This window comes from Haliotis asinina, chromosome 2 (genome assembly GCF_037392515.1).
Source record: "Haliotis asinina isolate JCU_RB_2024 chromosome 2, JCU_Hal_asi_v2, whole genome shotgun sequence".
Taxonomy (NCBI): Eukaryota; Metazoa; Mollusca; class Gastropoda; order Lepetellida; family Haliotidae; genus Haliotis; species Haliotis asinina.
In genome coordinates, this window is record NC_090281.1 from 52,695,917 (window position 1) to 52,719,115 (window position 23,199).

The following is a 23,199-nucleotide window of genomic DNA, read 5'->3' on the forward strand; positions in this document are numbered from 1 at the left end:
GTAATTTCCTTCTTTGAAAATAGTGTCTGTTTAGTGGAAGAGACAGAATATACTGGCATCTACTTTGTGGGACTTGACATAGCTGAGTGATCTTAAAGTGTCTACGTTGTGGGACGCAAGAAAAAGGCTAAAGCTACCATAAAGCGGACACTTTTTATGTGGACACATTATTCAACATAGGACATAGGACGACAAATACAGATAACAATAACAAAACGTGATTTACAAGCACTTGGCATGTCACGATGTAAGATGAACAGGTTGATTCTACACACTTCCAGTACGGCGAAACTTGTTCTTGTTGAAATATAGCTGTCTTCCCCGAACGCTCTCTATGAACTTAACTCGTAACTTGTACATTTGCCATTTTTCATGCAAGGGTGATGAAACTTTAATGACACCATACTTACATACCCAATGCACAAAAACAACGAAATGGTCTACTCCTACAGTGTTTTCATAGTACAAGAGTAGATAATAATATGATAACAATCACCTTTTATTGTAAAATGTCTTCAATTGTTTTGAGTTTCTTTTTCTCGGTGTTTGATTTAATGAATGTGTTTACTTCCCGGCATATACATTGTACTCCATTTTAGAATTGTCTACATAGCGGCACCCTATTCATTTCCGCGTTATCTACTTCGCGGTACTTGGAAAATTTGATTTATCTACATCCCGGTACGACACCCTTCAGTAACCAATGTCTGTGGCAAGTGGCGACTAACGGGATCGGGTGATCAGACTCGCTGAATGGATTATCTGGTCCAGACTCGATTACATGTATTTACACACCGCCGCCATATAGCTTCAGTATTGTGGCCTAAAGCTAAACTCACTCATGCGTCTGGTGGTGGGCTTTTTCCGTTTGTACGCTGTTTAATGGTCAGGTAATCCCGTTGTTCGCCTCTTACAACAAACACGGGCTGCTGAGGACGAATTCTGAACTGAATTTCTGTTGGCGAGCACATAAATACCATAACGCTACTTGCTGATGACACTTCATAACAAGAGGTTGTAAAAAGTATTAAAATGGGGAAAATACCTAACCCTGAAAATAAAATCTCATCTCAAAATGGAGTTTGTACACCTGTAACAGCAGCTATTATTCTTACATAATTAAAACCACGAAATCACTAAACTGGTTACAAAGAATATCTGACCACCCAATATGCAGGTACGATCCTGAACATGGGATAGAATTGGCCTTCAGTAACCCATGCTTGTTCTAAGACACAACTAACAGGACTAGGCAGGATTGGGCCGTCCACATCATATCCCATTTGCGTAGATCATTACTCATGCTGTTGATCATAGTATTGCCTCGTCCAGAGTTAATTATTTACAGATTTAGCAGAAATATTGCTGAGGCATTACACAACAAACCAACAACATGCACTATTCAGTTTTCCTAGGACACAATATTGTTTTGTTGTTTCCCATATTTTATTCATAATGTTTTATATACAACAGCGTTTTCACCAAATAACGACCATTGATGATTTGCACTTTCTACAGATTCAGCTGATGAGTCTTCAACGTCTTCTGACAAGATTCTGTAAAATGTTGAAGACGGGCCTTAATAGTATCCTGATCATACTGATGAGGCTGTGTCCTAATGCCTAATGTGTTGGTAATGCCCAAGTCTAACTGAGCAGAGGGCATCATGCTTGTCAATGCTGGTCACTTAAGTTTGATTCTTTGACTGGCACTACACGTGAAGCAAATATTTGCATCAGATATCCTTTCATATCCCAGTAGTTTCTGCACCAGAATATCCGAAGTAAATCTGGGTCCCGTCTACAAAGCAGGTGTAGATTCTACAAAGCAGGTGTAGATCTATGATGGTAAATCAAAAACATCAGCTCTGCAGTCATCTCGTAGAACAGGACCCTGGTACTAAATCTTTATTTTATGTAACCCCACAAAACTTTGCTGCAACACAGCATCCCACACTCCTCAGAAGCAAAGGTGCTGTCGATTCCTAACTGAAAGTGTCTCTTGACAATGATTTATTGAGGTCTATGATACAAAGGTGGGCATATATAAATAGGGCTGTAGTTAAGAGGAGAGCTGACTGAGTTTCTCGTTGAGGGCCAGCTGGGTCCTGGTGAGATTCGTCAGGTACACCACCATCAGCAAGTCCTGAAAGCACACAAGAGGGCTGGTGTCAACACAAAAACAAATAACATTCATAAATAACATACCCTTCTGCTTAGTTTTGAAAGTTAACAAGTCTCTTTAAGCAAGACAACTGCACAACGAAGAACATTGGCTTATCTTTGATAGTGAACCTGTGAAGGTTCCGGGGTAGAATAGGCCTTCAGCAACCCATGCTTGCCATAAAAGGTGGCTATGCTTGTTGTAAGAGGCGACTAACGGGATCGGGTGGTCAGACTAGCTGACTTGGTTGACACATGTCATCGGTTCCCAATTGCGCAGATCGAGGCTCATGTTGTTGACCACTGGATTGTCTGGTCCAGACTTGATTATTTACAGACCGTTGCCATATAGCTGGAATATTGCTAAGTGCGACGTAAAACTAAACTCACTCACTCACTGATAGTGAATGGTGGGAAGAAAGGATGACGTCAAGCAGTTCACAGACAATTACCAAACCCAGAGTATGAATTAGTGTGAACCTGAATTAAAATTGACAAAATGGGTTCTGGCATGCCCAGAAACACTGACACCCTAGACCGATGAGCCATCCATTGGCAGTTTTTGGCCTTATGAATCTACAACGGCATCCTGAAAAGAGCAGACTCTGATGGACATAATGCCAACAATCTTATTCAAGAACAAACTAATGTTAGACTGTGAGAAACACAAACCTTCATGTTGGAATTCAGCATAGACTCGAAGTCTTCTGTGTCAGTGTGGGGTATACTGGTAACTATGTTCATCAGCATCCTCCCTGTCTTGCTGTCAGCAGGCAACTTGCCACTCTGCAATAAACAACATACTCTTCACATTCCACAAATATGTTCCTCACTCCCTGAAAAGATGTTCTTCACACCCTGAAATATGTTTTTCATGCACTGAAAAGATGTTCTTCACACCATGGCAAGCCATTCTACACATACACACAACACAATCAAAACAGGACAAAAAGAAAAAGGAAATATTGTATCCGATCTCTAATACTTAACCATCAGCCCACTGTTCAAGCATCTAATTCCACTGCCCATGCTCGCAATACATACCAGGACATCATCAACGTAGGACAAGACGAGGACTATGATTTCCTTTAGTTTCTTTGTGGAGCTCTCAACAAGTGCCAGGTCTGAAGACATAGACACACTTCTCTTGTTCACAGTCTTGCCTTGCTGAAGAACGTTCACTGTAAACCAAACAAAATGTTCTTTCACAATTCTAGTTTATAGCTAGTCTGGCTTCAATAGAACATGTATGTTCACTGTTTTCTAACATTTTTGTACAGTTTAAATTCACAACAAAATTATAGGCTTGAAAATATGGTCCTTAAATGCCACCACAAATAATGCATTTCTTTTCTACTCAGCACAGTAGACACAGTTTTGTTTCCTTGCCCTCAAACCAGTGCTTCAGAATATGGAGCAATCCTCATTATCTTGGTAAGATCAATCACAAACCAACAGGTCACACTGCAGTCTCTACAAACTTGATTCCATGACACAGCTTAACATGGATACTTCATTAATGAGTGAGTATGGCTTTATGCCACTTTTCCAACGTTCCATGGCAGGTGACACCAGAAATGGGCTTTGCACATTGTACCCCATCCTCAATCTCCAGGGTATACGTTCCAATGAATCTCCACTATACCCTGGATGTATCTATGGCTCAGCTTGAAAATTTATTACCTCCCCTTGCTGGTATTCTCACAGTAGCCACTCAGCTAAGCCGGCGTTACAGCTGAACAACTTTGCCGGAGTCAGCAAAACTAGCGGTCGTAGATGCAAAGGTTTGTTCGCAGTGTGACTCAGATTTTGCAGAAATCATACAGACACATTGATAGGCCCGAAAATTTTACAAAATATATGCAAGAACTCCTTCTGCCTCTTTCACAGACCCTGTGGATGGTTCGTGTTGCCAAGTTTAATCGGTTAGATAATTTAAAAAGCGAAAATGAGTTGTGATTGGTTCACTCAACTTCCCAACATATACACCTGAATGGATAAAAAGACTGCCAAGGGAGGTAATAGGTAATACATTTATCGGGCCGTAGATGCATCCAGTGTATAGTGCAGTCTTATCAGAAAGTATCCCTGGAGACATCGAGGATGATTCTACCCATGTGGGGAATTGAAGCTGGGTCTTCAGTGTGACAAGCTAATGCTTTAACCACTAGGCTACTCCTCCACCCTGTACTCCATACCGTCGTACCGGAAGAGTGTACAGACACCGAGGTGAACAGTCCTTGTTTTATCTCCTTAATCCTGAGTACAAAGCAGGGTATTAACAGGGTATTATCTCTTGAAGCCAAAAACACAGCCTAACAACACTCACACTCTCCAGACAAATGCTCTGAAAGACAACAGAGATTACAACCTCATTGTGAGATGCCCTTCAGAGAAGCTATGCCCTAGTAAAGAAGCATGACAACACTAACCTCCGATCTGTTCTGGCTCGTATCTGACAATATCGATAGTCACTGGTGTAAACATTGTTCCAACAGTCCTTCCTGGGACACCCATTGGAGTGCTGAAAACATTTATAACTAAGTTGAGGGCTTGTCACTCTGCATTTATGACATGGCATGGCAACAATAACACACTGCCAAATGCTTCAGAGGACACCTTGGTTCAGCCAAGAGTAGAAATATATAAAAGTCATAAGTAGTATAGGGAATGATAGTCCGAAAACACTTTTCAAAAACCCCTCTAAAAAGCCTCATTTACTAAATGAGGCTTTGGTGGGACCATTAGCTCTTGCTATTATTGCCCCTACTACAAAGCTACGCCATCACGTTTACCGTGACTTGGCAGGCGGTAACACTGTGCCGTACGGTACGATCAATAATTCTTCTCTTACAAACCCCCTACCCGGCCCATCCCTCAAGTAGTACAAGTTAGGTTCGTCGGCTTTCATATCCACTTTATCTATGTTGTAAGTTTTGACTGACCATATAGGATCGGTGGCTCGCTTACGGCTATCGCCCCTATGTTATGTTTATATCGATGAAACAGTTTAACGTGAACCGCCTACGATCTCTTTGGTGTTCATAATAAAGGCTTGCTGGGCTTTTTGTATTCCCTGTGCTATGTACTTTTTTTTCTCATCCTCGCTGATAGCAGACTTACGAGACTTGGATCGAATATCTTGTTTCATTCCGTTATATTTTTTGAGTTCAGAGAGGATTGAACTAAACTCCTCTTCTGAGATCTTACTGTCAGAGAGTGCCGTGGAAATTCGCTCACTCACTGTGTTCAGCTTTGCTTCGGCCAGAACCCTGATCTCGTCGTGTTTCAATACCTTACGATTAAGTCTGCGTGATACTAACTTAAGCGCCAACCCTACCAACCCTGTCACCCCAGCCGTTATTTCAATACCTAGCACTATAGGTGCAGCCACGATGGTGGTTAACAACCCAACGCCTGCCGCCCCTAGTCCCATGCTGGTTGCCATAAGGGTAGTGTCAGCCCCATCCACGATATTGAAAGCTCTATTGTACTTTTTACATAGTGCTTTCCGCGTGTCACGGTCTTGTTCTAGTTGACGTTTTACATCACATAACTGCCTCAAGCGGAACCCATCTACGGTTTCCAACGTCTTAGCTACTTCCTCTACGACTGGGTACAGGCCCATCCTATAATATATATTTTGAAAGATATTTTAATTGGGTTTCAGTTAATAGTTCTTCAATGTATTTGAAGTCTACAAGTTGTATACTAGTATTCAGGGCAATAGGTGAGAGGCTAATAAACTTTTCTGTTGTAATAAAAACCCCACTGAGATTTATTAAGCGGTTTATAGGACCCCCGTAGGTATCCTGTTGTATAACAATACGGCAATATTGATCTAAGTGTTCATCAAACCAGTGTATTGACACCCCGGGTAAAATTTGGTGTACTTTTGAGGTGTTTTCATTATCTAAAACCTGTAAGAAGACTTCTATGATGAGTGTGTAAGGGGCGGCTATACTAAGACCTACGTTAGGATTATAATTTATAAATGCTAATTTATTGTCTTCTCCAGGCATTAACCTATTTTTTTCGGTCTCAGAAGTTGCTATGAATGCCCTATCCGGAACGAAATCCCCGGTCCAGATACCGTTGTTCCTAATCTTAGTGACATATTTTGTATATGTATCTATTGTGATATAAGGTGAGGCGAGTGTTAAGTTGATCAGCCATTTGGGCTCTTTTAAATCTGATAACAGCACCAGTCTGTACACGTTGTCTTTGAAGTGTAGGACGTATAATTCATCTTCCTCACCAGGCTGATCGAATCCCTCTGTATCTCCCAGGTCGTTAAGTGTAGTGTTGGGATGATGACTAGTCATTATTATACTATTATGATATAATTTCCAACTGGTTTTCTGATAATAATTCTGGGGTTAACTTCATACCCATGAAGTGTATGTTGTCAGGCAGGAAGATATTGATTAATGATATCTTGTTTTCCACGATCACGTTGACCCCCTGCAGACTGGTCTTGGAGTCGACACCCACCCGCACGTAAACGTTGCAAACTTGAAACTGGTGTCGTTTCACCCACCCGAGTTTGATCCCCTTCACGATCTCGACATCATTCACCGATGGTTCCCCTAGGTAGACTTTGATGAACAGTGTTGAGTTTGCCGGTAGACTCTCTAGTATCTTGACCACGCCTTCGAATTCAGACACCAACTGCAATTTCACGTTTTGTATGGCTGGTTTACTCGATAGCATGTGGGCTGCTATAGTGTTGACTGGGCTGACGACTATGCTACGTCTCTGAGTTGGGACGTAAGCCACGAGCAGGGTTCCATTGTTCACGACTTTGTTTAGGTGGTTGTCTTTGTTATCCGTGAACACGTAAGGGGAGACGAGTCTAATATTGAGAAACCATTTGTTATCGGGTAACAACACCCACTTATCATCTTCGGTGAAGACGAGCATATATGGTTTGTTTTTGACGACGGTAGTGCTCTCAACATCGTCTAAGTCGAACAGTTTACCTCCGAACGATGGGTATATTACCCAACTATTATCACCGGTGTTGACAAGGGAGTACTTAGTGTTTACTGTTGCTCTTGTGGTATCTATCATATCACTTAGGGTTCCACCGGAGGGGATTTCAACGCGTTTGTAAATGTTGTTTTTCAGTTGCAAGGCATACGATTTACCGTCTACTCCGGGAGCGTCGAAACCGCGTGTGTCTCCGAGGTCGGAGATCCCGATATTGACGCATTTTTTCACTCCGGGTCCTTGTGCGCTGGTCATGTTACATGAAGTGTTAAGCTGAGGTATCCTATATTTACAGGATTATGATTTATATCTAACACCGATATTGTAAGCTCAGGTATGTTGCCCTGGGTTAATCTCTTATACTGCCGTGGTGAAAATGACTCGGTTCTACCGTCGTTGAATTTCTCAGTTTTCACCGGCACTGCTCTCAGTATAGTGGAAGGGTGGCCTCCTTGAATGTTATACGTTGTGCTCACCTGACCGAGATGAATGTATAGCTCTCGGTACGGTACTAGGTCGGGTAACTTCGTGCCTGTGACGGTTGTTGTTGGTTTTATCTCGTCAGGAGACATACCGAGTATCCTTGCTAATGGTCGGCCTAGCCTCAATGAGGTTCTTCTGTTGTTGATTAACACCACTGTGCCGTTTGAGTCGTTCATCTTGAGTTCGGCTCCCAGGGGTTTGAAGACCTCGTCGTTTAGCGAGCACACGCTGTAGTAGCCGTCAGTTATTTGACTGCGAGTTCCACTGACGAACAGCTTATTGTTGCTGATATTAATGTTAGTCCATTGCGGTAGGTAGGTGATATCGCAGAGTGCGACTTCGAGTTGACCTGACGTGTTATCGATCGCGTGCGTCAGCTGAACGGCCTCACCGCTCGTTATTCCAGGAAGTGTTATGTACATATTACATATATATTTATTATATAATAGTTTTAAAATGTATTCCCCTGGTGTGTTTTACCCTAAACTGGATGTAGATTTCTCCCCCATGAAGATCGTGGTTGCTCCTGAGTTGTATTTCAATGCCCAGCTTTTAGATGTGTTCGATAAGTATAAGCTTTCGGTGACTAACATCAAGGCAGTCCACGCGTGGTTCAACAACCCTATGCAGTTCTGGCAGAATCAATTAAACTTTGCTGTGTGGTGCGCTACAACTGGGTGTGGTGTGACATTGACCGACACTCGGCGTGGACCGCTGAGTCAGTCTGTGTTTAAGTTCCACGTGTACTACCAGGTCAGACGTATCCTTAAAGAGATCAGCGCCCCCCTCCCACAGGACAAAGCGTGGGACGCAACAAACAACCCGTACGATAGACGGGTCTACGAACATATTTGCAATGAATTCGAAATAAATCCGAAGACGGATTGGCGTTTGCCGGGGCCGAACCACGGGTTGGGTATTCCTTACAGCGATGGGCTCTCAGTAAAAGCATTTAAGAAAGATTTACTAACAAACTTTATGAAACGAAAAATGTTTAGTCCTGAGAATTTTTTCCGTGAATTAGATGAAATTGTTCCTAAACCTACCAAATATGGGCCAAAACCAGTGAAAGATGCAAGTGATGATTTACTGAAACGAGGTATACTTAGGCAGGACTTTGCTTTGTCGAGTAATGAATGGAGGGATGATCGTATGGACTTTAAAGGTGGTGTTGCTTTCACAATCCAGAAAGTGGAGCAGTCAACCGCAGACGGATGGAAAATGTTCATGCTGGACACGTCGAAGGGATTCACTCGTGCCGGGGTAGTCAGGTTGAACGACTCGATTCGAACGTACGTGTGGGCGCTGTTGGGTGCTCAGTCGATGACGCGTTCCAACATCATCGGTAAGGGAACTGCTTTCGACGCTCAGAAACAGTTCGTTGCCAACGTTGAGGATGCTATCAATTCTCCAGTTGATCTCCCGCGGGCCATCAACCGTTACCAAAACGTGTTAGAATACGCCAGATCGAAAGTCAACTACGTGTTCGGCGTGGGGTTGTACATGGCTCCGAGTGATATGCAACTGAGAGTAAAAAAAGTGGTGGGTTATAACAACAAAATAGTCATAGCCACGAAGGATCAAAAGTTGGGTATCAACCCCGATATTAACACCACCTATATCCCACACACCCAACCACGTGAAAAGGGTATAGTTGTGTCGCCCCCGGAGTCTAAAGTTCATGTGGGGGTACCCCCCACACACTCTCATATTCAGGCTCAGCAGCATATTGATAGTAAAACGGCCCTGGTGGTTGGTGGGGTAACTTTGGGACTTATTTGGTTAAAGATTTCTTAGCCGCTACGTACACCAGACCCGCCACGGCGACGATGGCTGCCCACAGGTTTTGACTGAGCCACATGGCAGTTTTAGACAGAGCGCTCAACAACCACGAGACGATGCTACCCAGGATGCCGGGAAGGGCTTCGGCGGCTTTACCAGCCAGTTTAGCTAGGCCTTCCCCGAGTTTTTTTATCCAGTCTTTAACACCCCCACCACCGCTGGGAGTTCCCCCACCGGCAGGCCCCACAGGGGTTCCCCCCGTCAGTGACACCACGAGGGTTGATATAATGAAACCCAATGCAGTCAGAATGCTGGCGATGGTGATCCCTTGCTCCCGGAACAATATCCGAATCCTGTTGGCTAAAGTTGTATCCTCGTTCAGTATTCTATCGATTGTTTCCCGAATACGACTGATCTGGGATCGAAGCTGTTCACGATTCGAGGAAGCGGATTCCAATCGTGTACGTCTCTCGTCTTCTAAATCACGTAGTCGTTCATTGATACGACGCTTCATATCATCGTTTTCAGTTTCGTTGAGTTTGGTTTTTTCCCTAGCGATGTGCTCGTCGATTTCGTTCAGTTTCCCCATGTTGTTCACGAGTTCTCCACGCACGCGTTTCACGGCTTCGTCTAAGCCGTACAGTTCCCTTACCGGAAAGTCAAACCCCGGTAACGGTTTGTCCCAGTAGGTGCTCAACAGTTTTTCTATGCTGTCCGAGGCTTCTGTAGCACGCTCTGGTGTCATTTCATCTCTAGTGGTGAGGTGGGATCTGGTAGCTTGCAGATCTTCTTTAACGGCCTTAGGTATTGCACCACCGTAATCATACATGTTTAGATTTTTACGGATAAATTCAACACCATAGCGGCTGGCTAGAGTTGACAAGGCCAGTGGTTTTTTATTGCTCTTGTTAAAGAGGTCAACCCCTGGGTCAGACTTAAGGCGTAGAACACCCTTTGTATCAATAAAAAAATCCTTATGGTATCGACCCTGTGGTTCAACGTAGTTTTTATCTCTTCTTAAACTTTCGAAATAATCATCTACCGTTGTTTCCAAGAGTTCTTGGTTCAATGGTGAACTAGTAAATGAGGTCTCCTGCTCATCATATGCCTGGGCACTAGCGCCCGGCATCTCATCCATAGGTATGTCTTCATCCATTAGTATTAAAAATATATTTCATTTATATAACAATGTACGGTAGAAAATTAGATCCTTTCAGAAAATTGAGAGAGCCATTAGGAGCCAGAGCCGTGCGACAGTCGGTGACCATCACCAACAATCCCAGCAAGATAGACCAGAACCAAACTCTGCTGGTTAGATTTCCAAACCTTGGTGAGAATGACCTCATTGTACCAGGCACTGTTCGACTGGCGTTCAATATCACGTTGACCTCCGACAACGACAAACGCGAGCTAGTGCGGAACGTGGGTCGAGCTATCATCAAGAAAACGACCGTCAAGATCAGCGGTAACGAGGTACTGAGCATCGACGACAGCGACGTGTTTCACTGCTACAAGGATCTCTGGAAAAGCGAGAGAGAACGAGTCAATGATGTGTACCAGGGTATCAGCAAATCAACCCGGGCGCGCATAGGATACGTCTTCACGACAGACCAGCAAGACAAGCTATCGGACGGTGAAAAGGCCATCGCTCTAGCATACGGGAATCGATTCTGCGTGCCGCTCGACTTCGAGTTGCTCACGGGACACGCGCCGTTTTACCAGGCCGCGCTGGGTGATAGGCTCGAATACGAGCTCACGTTTAACGACTATAGCAAAGTAGTGCGTACGCCGAACGGTGATGAGGCTAGTTATGCCATAGACAACATCTCTCTGGAGTTCGACATGGTCACTAGTCCGGAGCTGGCCAGGCAGGTTCGAAGTCAGTACTCTGGGAAGATGGCTATCCTGTACGATCGCGTACTGAGGCATAGATCAGTCGTGCGAGATAAGAGCGACACTGTGTGGAATATCAACCTGAACGTGCCGGCGAGATCGATGAAAGGTATCCTGGTCGTCCCCGTGGAGGATTACGATCCATTCCGGAGGGACAGCGAGAAGTTTTTCAACCCCGAGATTGAAAAGGTGGAAGTTACCATCGAGGGCGTGCCAAACCAGCTGTTCAGTCATGGTATGAGGCCACACCAGCAGTGGGATGAGATAAAAAAGCTACCAGTGGGGGATTACATAACAAAGGACCTGGACCTCGGCTCCGTGCAGATCGGTGAATACCTGACCACCAAGTACGCCCTATGGTTGGACATGCGATCCACGGATGATGATAAACTGCACGGTAGCGGGCGCCGTATAGATAACGGTAGCGAAGGGATAACTATCCAGATTACTAAGAAGGCTCAAACCGCTGGTAAGTTGAAATTATATCTGTACGTTATTATGGACGCGCAACTTAATATAAACAATGGGAGATTCGTGCAAGCCATCTACTGATGGGGGGTACCCCCCCACACCCCCCAACAATAAACAAGACCCCCACACCCCCCTGGGGTTACCCACTGACCCACACTGCGCTATCATATGCGGGCAGACTGGCTGTGGTAAGACCGTTTTCGTGTTGGATATGTTGGAGGGTTACTACAAGGATGTGTTCGATAACATCGTTATCATGTGCCCTACTCTGGGTATGAATAAAACGTACGCGCGACCTTGGGTAATGACGGACCCTGACGTACACAAAATCGACCCTGGAACACGCCTGCAGGACTGGTTGAAAGCTCTTCACGAGAAATTTAAAGGGGAACCGATGCTGTTTATACTGGACGACTGCAGCGCTAATCGCGAGATAACAAAAAAGAGAGACATGCTATCGTACCTGGCCTTCTCCGGCCGGCATGCAAATCACAGCGTCTGGGTGCTAACGCAGAAGTTCAACTCGGTGTTGAAAGACCTCAGGGAGCAGACGCGATGGGTGGCCTTATTTCACTGCAAGGACAGGGATTCGTTCGAGGAGTGTTTGAGAGAGAACGATGTGATGAGTAAATTAGAACGGGAACGGGTGAAGAAACAGCTCGCTGAAACTAAACACGCTAAGCTCGTACTAAAGACCGACCAACCAGTAGCATATATAGTATGCTAAAGCTAAGCAAAGCTAAGCTAAAGCTAAGCAAAGCTAAGCAAAGCTAAGCAAAGCTATGATATTTGAAGTATTTGTCGTGTGCAACTTAACATTCATTTCTCTGTGTTTTGTCTGCATCGGGTATTATATAGTTAAAACTAAATCTTACTTGTTATATTATAAGATGGAGTGTGAGGAATTGCTCGAACAATTGTCGCCCGCAGGCCCCACTGATGACAAGCGAGAGAAACTGGTGGCGTTGGCTGTTGGCGGCAAAGCCAAACATTACTTTGGAGACTACACCCCGGATAAAATTCACAAAATGTCAGCCGAAGAAATCGATAAGCTGTACGCTAGATACGAGTCCCGGCTCGGAGCAGAAATGACAAAGACAATAGGATCGGCTATGACCCAGATATACACCGGTATTGTATCACACTTCCTTCCCATTCCACCAGAGCGCCGACTTTACCTATGGGAGGACCTCGAGAAAGACCCTTTTATCGAACACGCCGTGAGCTCTATCAGCTGCGGGCTGTACCACAAATATGGTATGTTGTTGGCTCCAGTGACGGCGGCGATTATCACGGCAAAACATTGTCAATTTGAGAGAAAGAATAATAATAATAGTATAGATGTCCGAGGTGACGGAACCAGTGAGTCCCGAGGTGACGGTGGAGACCCCAGTGGAGGAGACCCCAGTGGTGGTACCCCCCACACCCCAAACAGTGGAGACCACTTCAACAGTAACCAGACAGAAGAATCCTAAGAGAGTAGCTGCCGGTAAAAAACGGTGGTGTAACCAACATAAAGTGACCAACCCAACCCGACTGTTGTTGGCTGTAGGCGTAACTGCTGCCTTGGCTATCTCGTGGTTATATACACGTGAGGGACGTGAGGTGGTACCTGAGGTGGTAACCCCCACTGTGGGGGGTACCCCCACCGTCGACCCGCATATCATGTTATAATTTAAAATATTTTATATCATATACATAATGTCTGAGGGGAAAACGTTCGTCAACGACGCATACCACGCCACAGTGGTAGCCAGTCTAGCCGTAGGGTACGCTCGGTTGACTAAAATGGTGCTTAAACAACCAACTATCAAGCTAGATTTCAACCTGCAGGATATGGGTATGCTCATAATGAACCTTGGTATGGCGATGGCCACGAAAGACATCCTAGTAAAACAAGGAATAATACCTGATAATATAATGAAATAAATATAGGGATGGCCACGATAGCTATGATGGTCGGTGGGGCGTTAGTGAATGCCCTGGCATTTTCCGGGAGTAATTTCCTCTTCTCGAAACTACGAGATGATCACGCGGCTGAAATACAGGAAGAAAGGAAGCGACACGATCTCGCTACTGAGAAATTACAAAGAGCACAGGACGAGTACGTTAAAAAACGCCTCCAGAGGATCGATTTTATTAATGAACAGCTCAAGCGTGAAAACCATGCCATTAAAACATTCTACGATGTCGATGAAGCAATGAAAGAATACTATCTACTAACTGGTAAACAATTGGAACCGCTCAATAAACCCACACTCACTCAGTACTACACACCATCCAAGGGACAAATGAATCGTGAACTGGGCTTCATAGTGTTGGGTATAGCAGCTACTGCGTTGGTTGCAAAGCAATTAAACTAAAATACCTATATAAGTAAACATGAGACCCGCTCCATACCGATGCGAATACATACTTATGGGGAAGACCGAGGCCTGTGGTAGGAAATGCAGGAATCAGGGGTTCTGTTGTTTCCATATGGGAAGTCCTAACTACACGTGTTCTGTGTGTGGTATCGGGGTTAAAGGGCACTACTGTCTATGTAAAGCTCACGGAGCGAACGTAGTCAGACATCAACTCATATACGAGAATAAAAAAGGCTACATAAAAGAACGTAGGCGACTGCTCAAGATAGCCACTTAAGAGTTACCTCCCCTTACTGTGAACCAATTAGACATTAGTTCTCTTAGGTGTAAACACGATGTCTACTGTGCGCGAGCTCAAGAGGGTCGCAAAGCAGAGAGGTGTGATCGGGTATTCTAGAATGCGGAAGCCAGCATTGTTGAGATTACTAGGTTTAGAAGTCCCCCCTACAGTAAAACAGTTAAAAGCTCAAGCAAAACAGCTTGGACACACGGGTTATTCACACCTGGGGAGAGCCGGGTTAACCGCATTGTTATCACATGCCCCCGTACCCACTGTAAAACAACTGAAAACCGAGGCACACGATTTGGGTTTAGGCGGGTATTCCCGTATGAGAAAACCACAGCTTGTAGAATTATTACGACAGAATAGAGCTGTTGACCTGCAGTTCGTGCGCACTGAGCGCGCTGTAGGTAACTATTTGAGAGGTTGGCGCATGCACGTTGATAGAAACATAGACATTACAGATATCAAGCCTCTGATAGCTGATAAGGTCAACCAGGAACTAAATAACCTAGGAAGTATCAAGTTTCAGATCACGGTGAAAATGTCGCTCGATAAGGAGGGCACCACAGGGGTCACTGAGTATGTTCAACCTTACTTCCGAGGTCAACAAGAGGTCGCCACACATACAGAGACCATTGACGCATCAATCGATAATAGTTTTCAGCAGATACGAGAATACCTAGAACGCTACACGCACATGGGGTCCGGGTGGGCTGTGGATAAAATCGATAACGTCTATCTAGATATAGCTAACTACGTGCCGTTCAGAGGTGGGTCATACCTAGCCTTGCCTCCCTACTATAAGAACAAACAAGCCATAGTAAACGTTAAGAATAGAGGAAACGATTGCCTGAGGTTAGCTATCAGGTCAGCCTTATTTCCAGCTGCCACTAATCCGAACAGGCCTTCTAATTATCCACAGGACGATGGGCTCAACTGGGATGGTATAGATGAACCCACCCCAATATCCCAGATCACTAAAGTAGAAAAACAGAATAATCTGGCTATAAATGTCTTTGGACACGAAGGTAACACAACAATAGTACACAGGGTCAGCCCGGTGAAGGATCGCCAAGTTATTAATTTATTCATGATCAAGCGAGGTGAAACGTATCACTACACGTGGATAAAAAATCTCAGCCGGTTGTTGCACGACCAGTCGAAACACGTTGGGGAAAAACACTTTTGTGTACGATGCCTACACGGTTTCAGTCGGGCTGATTTATTAGAATCCCACCGGGAGGATTGCCAAGGTGTGGGGCAGACGGCCATACGAGTCGACATGCCTAAGGAAGGTGAAAATATCCTAAAATTCAGTAACCACAAGAATCAAATGTCTGTGCCTTATATCATATACGCCGACTTCGAAGCCTTGGTGGTAGGGGAATCATCCCCCAGTGGGAGTTTCACCCACAAGACACAAGAGCATATAGCCTGCGGTTTTGGATACATCGTCGTCCGTTGTGACGGGGAAACGAAAGCTCCGGTAGTGTATAGGGGTCCTGACGCGGCTGAAAGGTTTCTAAAGTGTTTGCAGGAGGAAGAAAAAATTATTAGGAATGCATTGTATAAAATTGCTCCCATGCGTATGACCCGAGCCGACAGGCTAGCTCACGCTAGTAGCACTAAGTGTCACGTGTGTGACTCACCGCTTAACGGTGATTCGGTGAGAGATCACTGTCACATAACTGGTAAGTATAGAGGCGCCGCTCACAACGCGTGCAACCTCAAGCTTAAAATCAACCCTAAGACAATAAACATCCCCGTTGTCTTTCACAACTTGAGAGGGTACGACTCACACTTGATCATGCAGGCCATCGCGAAAATCGATGGTAATATAACGTGCATCCCAAACAACATGGAGAGATACATCTCCTTCAGCTTAAACGGACTTAGGTTCATTGACTCGTTTCAGTTCCTCCTGTCGTCACTCGACAGTCTGGTCAAGGCCAACAATACCTTCCCTATCACCGATCGATACACAGACGCCGAGACTAGACCCCTGCTTATGAGGAAGGGTGTGTACCCATATGAGTACATGGATAGTTGGGTCAAGTTCACCGAGACCAGACTACCTCCTATCGACTGCTTTTATAGCAAGCTGAATGAGGCGCCCGTCTCACGAGACGATTACTCGCACGCGATTAACGTATGGAATAAACTGGGTTGTAAGAACCTGGGCGATTATCACGACCTGTACTTGAGGACAGATGTACTGCTGTTAGCCGACGTGTTCGAGACGTTTCGGCGGACATGTTTCAAGCAGTATAAACTCGACCCCGCATGGTATTACACCAGCCCAGGTCTGTCGTGGGACGCCTTGCTTAAAAAGACCGGAGTTAATTTAGAATTGCTCACAGATTACGACATGCACCTATTCATTGAGAAAGGCTTGCGAGGTGGGATTTCCATGGCATCCAAACGATACGCTAAAGCAAATAATCAATACGTGAAAGGTTACGATCCTAACAAACCAACCAATCACATTCTCTACCTCGACGCAAACAACCTGTACGGCTGGGCCATGAGCCAGTATCTACCTACAGGGGGATTCGAATGGGTACCCCACGTTGATGTTATGAGCATTGCACCAGATTCGAACAAAGGTTATATCCTCGAGGTTGACTTAGAGTATCCCAAGGCATTACACACATCGCACAACAGCTATCCCCTTGCACCCGAACGTATGAGGGTTAACCCAGACTGGATGTCTGAGTACCAACATAACTTGTCAGGTGGTCGTGTGACAGACGTTGAAAAACTCGTGCCTAACTTAATGAATAAGACCAAGTATATCGTTCACTATTGCAACCTACAGCTGTACCTGTCGTTGGGTATGAGGCTGGCCAAAATACACAGGGTGCTCATGTTTGACCAGAGCCCATGGATGGAGCCCTACATCAGAATGAACACAGACCTACGAAAAAAAGCCACCAGTGATTTCGAGAAAAATCTCTACAAGCTCATGAACAACTCGGTGTTTGGTAAGACTATGGAGAACCTGAGGAAACGCGTGACCGTGAAGCTGGTTAGATCTAGTGAGGAAGACAAGCTCAGGAAATTGATAGCCAGTCCGGCATTCAACCGTAGCAAGATATTCACAGACGACCTGGCTGCCCTACACATGAAGAAAAGCCACATAAAATTCAACCGACCTGTTTACGTGGGGATGAGCATCCTCGATTTATCCAAACACCTGATGTACGACTTTTACTACAACGAGCTCAAGAAACAGTACGGCGACAGGTGCGAAGTGCTGTACACTGACACGGATTCCCTGCTGATGGAGATTCGAACCGAGGACGTGTACGAGGACATGAAAAAACACATCGATTTATACGACACCAGCGACTACCCTAAGACCCATACCCTACACAGTACGGTAAATAAAAAGGTCCTAGGTAAGATGAAGGACGAGTGTGCTGGCACGCCCATAGCCGAGTACATAGGTTTGAGGCCTAAGATGTACTCCATACTGAAAGCCGACAATAGCGAGATCCGGAAGGCTAAGGGGGTTAAGAAGTATGTGGTGAAACAACACATCAAACACGCCAGATTCAAGGAATCCCTGTTCAAGACCCGTACCTTTAGGCATAAAATGAACACACTTAGAAGTGATGGGCACAAGATATACGGACTGACTATAAACAAGACGTCCCTATCGCCTATGGACACGAAACGTTGGATAGCTATTGATGGGATAAACACATACGCGTATGGACATGAAAAAATTTGAGTCTATTTACTACAGCCCGCGTGGGTACTGGAAAGGAGCTAGCGCAGTAGATAAGCTAGCTAAACTAGCGCGAGTACCCCCGGAGGAAGCCAAAGCGTGGCTTGAAAAACAAGCCCTGTGGCAGATCTATTTGCCTGCACCACGCTACGTACCTAGAAGGAGGTTCGGTATTAACATACCTAATAGCATTCACCAGGCAGACCTACTGTTCCTACCCCACGATAAGAGGTACAAGTATGCCTTAACCGTAGTGGACGTAGCCAGTCGTTACAAGGAAGCCGAACCCTTGACCACGAAAGATTCGGCCCAGGTAGCCAGAGGATTTGAACGTATATACAAACGCAGCCCGCTGACGTGGCCAACAGAGCTGCAAGTTGACCCCGGACGGGAGTTCATGGGTGCCGTGTCACAACTGCTAGCCAAACACGATACAAAGGTCAGGCGTGGCACGGCCGGAGCCCATCGCAGCCAAGCCATAGTTGAGAGATTTAATAGGACTTTGGCTGAGCGCTTGTTCGGCTATCAGTATGCTAGGGAGATGACCACCCCTGGAAAACGATCGACTGAATGGGTCACGAGGTTACCCAAGGTGGTGTCGGCAATCAACCATGAAGTCACCCGTCTCACCGGTAAGAAACCGGCAGACGCTATCAAACTAAAATCAATAGTTGCAGAGTCGGCCGCTCCATTGCGTGGGAAGGAGAAACAGATACCGGATAGGGCCCTAGTGAGGTATCTGTACCAGCCGGGGGAACACGAGGGCGATAGCCGTAAGCGAGCCACCGATCCTATATGGTCAGTCAAAACTTACAACATAGATAAAGTGGATATGAAAGCCGACGAACCCAACTTGTACTACTTGAGGGATGGGCCGGGTAGGGGATTTGTAAGAGAAGAATTATTGATCGTGCCGTACGGCACAGTGTTACCGCCTGCCAAGTCACGGTAAACGTGATGGCGTAGCTTTGTAGTAGGGGCAATAATAGCAAGAGCTAATGGTCCCACCAAAGCCTCATTTAGTAAATGAGGCTTTTTAGAGGGGTTTTTGAAAAGTGTTTTCGGACTATCATTCCCTATACTACTTCATATTTTCTGTTTATGTATACAAGCATTCATTTCTATATCCTACTGATACCTTTATTATCAGCAATGTCTATTTACATGCATCCAGTTAATGATTAGTGGCAGATCATGAGAGGGGTTGATGCACCAAAACATGGCTTGGCGTTAACAACTTGCACTCATGCTGAACACTGTATTCCTGCTGCAAGGTCTGCTGTTCAAGGCTCTCTGGTGAGGCGTGAATGCTGAGGAATATATCTTAGCTGCCAATTGTTTGCCAACCACCTGTGACTTGCATACAACATTGATTCTCACCTGACATATGCCTTCATGCCAAGTTTGCCGGTCTTGACTGTTGTGTCAACTGTGAGGTGTACTGGGTTCTTGGCCTCTCTGGAGTAGTACTCATGGATTAACACTGAGTGGCTTGACACGTCCCCACTGGTAGAATACCTGCCAAATCAAAACACAATTGCCAGACTGGCACAACAGCAAGCAAAAGCATGCTTTCAAGATTTCACAATGGATGTTAATAACTGAATTACGTGAATTCTGACTTGGGCTTACATTAATATTATCAGGCTGGCTAAAAAGATTGATAATCAGAAACATCATTGACGGGTGAGGTGAAATGGTGTATAACGTCGTGCTTGAGAATATTTTGCTCATATGAGTATGTGCATGTGTGTGCATGTGTGTGCATGTGTGGCTGCTTGTACTAGCCCAGACTTCTGCTGGTTTCACAGTGCCAGCTCACTGAAAAAAGATGCCACAGTTAAGCATGAATACCCTGTGGCCCCTACTCAGACACATTATACAGACTCAGACTCGCATTAATACTGGGCACCAGGCAGGGACCAACAACAATCATGTCTTACACTTCTTTTAGTATGACAGGATTGAACCTTTGACCTTCTGCTCTCTGGGCTGACACTCTTACCAATACACCACAGGCAGTCATCATTGATGGGAAAAAATATGAACAATTATCATACATGAGTTACTGTGACACTCTTACCACTAAACCACAGGCAGTCATCATTGATGGGAAAAAATATGAACAATTATCATACATGAGTTACTGTGACAGTCTTACCACTAAACCACAGGCAGTCATCATTGATGGGAAAAAATATTAACGATTATAATGCATGAGTGATGTGATACATATGGATTTCTTTTGGACTTTATAGAAGCATTTTAGCCCTGTTACTTCTCTGATGTTTATCGACAATCTACACACCATCACATCTGTATGATTTATATGAATGTTTGAGTGAGCAAGTGAGTTTAGTTTTACGCCGCACTCAGCAATATTCCAGCTATATGGCAGCGGTCTGTAAATAATCAAGTCTGGACCAGACAATCCAGTGATCAACAACAAGAGCATCAATCCGTGCAGTGGGGAACCAATGACATGTGTCAACCAAGTCAGCGAGCCTGACCACCCGATTCCGTTAGTCGCCTCTTACAACAAGCATAGTCGCCTTTTATGGCAAGCATGGGTTGCTGAAGCCAGTGAAGGCCTATTCTACCCCAGGACCTTCACGGGTTGTATGAATGTTTGAAATATTTACCAGCCCACGATAACTTCTGATGCATTAACCTTGCGATACAGCTCATACATATTTCTGGCATACTCAATGTCTATGGCCACCTGTAATGAAAAACAATTAATAAACTGTCATGACCATGAATTATGAATTTTGACAACACCGACTTGTGCAATGACATTTAGTCATTAACAAATAATTTCATCAAACACAACTGATTAATAATTTAAATAATAGTACATGAAACAAGGTCTTAAGAAAATCCTCCAAACCTTTCATAAGCATTTAGCAGTTATGTGAACACATGGTATTTTTAAGGAAAAGAATTTCTAGATTGCAACTGTTACTCTATAGGGATGCATCTTGCCCTTTCATCAGGCAAGCAAATAGGTTCTGGATAAACCTTCTAAAATCTACTGAGTAAAGTCATACACCATGAAACCGAGTTATAAATTATTAAAACACACCTCATCATCTGATTCATTGTGTGGCACAGCAAAACAATTAGTCACTTCTACTGCACCTTTGTCATATGATCCTGAAACACAAGAGATGCAAGTTTGACAACAGATGTACATAACAGATAACACAGACTAGTTTCAGCTAGTTGTTACCGATCATTTAATACAAGTGAGTTCAGTTTTATGTCACTTTCATAAATATTCCAACATTATCATCAGAAATTGGTTTCACACATTCCACTCGAAGAGCTGGGAATGGGAACCAAATCCATTATCAGTCATCAGAGATGATTGCATGCTTTAAACCTGTAAGACTTAAAGTTCACCATCTTTCAATGCAAGATGTATAAAAAGCATCATGGCTACCTGTATATGCAAATGATCTTTTTGTTTTGTATTTAATGTAAACATGACTGATGGGAGCATAATTACTCATTGCTGATGCCTTTGTTGTGGGTTTTAGCGTACACAGAAATTTTAGCCACACCAAACACTTCACACAAAGTTTCAGATTCACAGCTTGTAGGTTAAAAGGTTTTATACAACAAGCAGAAATGACTGGAATCCAGCTTGTCACAGAGAAGAAGCTGGGCCACATTTCTGAAATTGTATCTGTGCCAACAACAACCACATCAAAAGGAACAGCACTAGAATTATTAACATCAAAATTGTCATAATCCATCCAGCGACTTGAGACATGCCAAAGAGTATATTCTCTCAGACTCAAAATAATCTAAAGACGATATTCCCTCAAAGCTGATCTGAGACTGAAGAATATACTGCAATAACAAATGGCCAATTTTCTGAATAATCAGTTGTATGCAGCACATTTTTTATGTTGTTCACAGATACAGCATGACTGCATGTATGATTTGTAGCAATGTGTTTTAATTTTCATCTACATTGTATCATATGACTTCACTGACTTTACATGCATAACAATAATAATATCAGAAATAACTTTTGATGGCTGGTTTGTTGGTTAATGGCACACTAAGTAATACTGCAGTTATATGGTGGCAATCTGTAAATCATCCAGGATGGACAAGACAATCTAGTGATCAACATCATGAATGAGCATTGATTAAAAGAGTGAGTGAGTGAGTTTACTGTATGGCGGTGGGCTGTAAATAATCAAGTCTGGACAAGACAATCCAGTGATCAACAACATGAGCATCAATCTGCGCAATAGGGAACCGATGCCATGTGTCAACCAAGTCAGCCTGACCACCAAATCCTGTTAGTCGCCTCTTACGACAAGCATAGTCGCCTTTTATGGTAAGCATGGGTTGCTGAAGGCCTATTCTATCCCGGGACTTTCACGGGTATCATCGAATAATTCAACTGGGAAACGATGACAATGTCAACTAAGTCAGCGAGTCTTGAGTTACTGGAGACCAGTTGTAACCAAATAAGAGCCATATGGTTCATCTAGTTAGACTGACATCAACAACATAATGCACTTCATTTGGATATCGGATACAAGATATCACAAGTAATTAAGTAGTGAACACCTTACTGAGTAGTAATACTCATACAGAACTAGATATCTTTGAAATGACTTGAAAGAAGCCTATCACATCTGTAGTTTAGAAGTTGCCAGTAAACGAAAACAGCAACATACGAAGACACTTTGTCGCACATCGGAACATTTAAAGTTACTTTCATCATAACACTTCATATCCGTACCAAGCAGGGTGCCAATAACTCGTTTGGAGTCTTCATTTCTTCGTTCGTACGAATCAACAATGCTGAAAAGGACCACTGGATGAACCCGGCACACGAGGTGAGTCGCCATTTTGGAGGAAAAGAAAGAGCTATGATGTTAATGGTAGTAATTCGCGCCTTGCAATATTCCATTATAAACATTGTGTAATCAGTCAAATAATGTTGTTACGATTTCTACAAAACATTTTGACGCATGGTTTTACCTTCTATTTAATGTTTTTTAACAA

General features: G+C 44.2%; 1 protein-coding gene across 1 annotated transcript; it reads right to left on the reverse strand.

The window, feature by feature from the left end:
• Positions 1-2,006: 2,006 nt before the first annotated feature.
• On the reverse strand, positions 2,007-23,064 carry LOC137272678 (eukaryotic translation initiation factor 3 subunit F-like). The gene is made up of 8 exons (XM_067805053.1): positions 22,934-23,064; positions 21,251-21,321; positions 20,808-20,887; positions 19,546-19,683; positions 4,595-4,686; positions 3,207-3,343; positions 2,835-2,948; positions 2,007-2,145 (listed from the first exon to the last, which is right to left on the reverse strand). The coding sequence occupies exons 1-8, from the start codon at positions 23,040-23,042 to the stop codon at positions 2,062-2,064; spliced, it is 825 nt and encodes a 274-aa protein (XP_067661154.1). The 5' UTR covers positions 23,043-23,064; the 3' UTR covers positions 2,007-2,061.
• Positions 23,065-23,199: the final 135 nt, after the last annotated feature.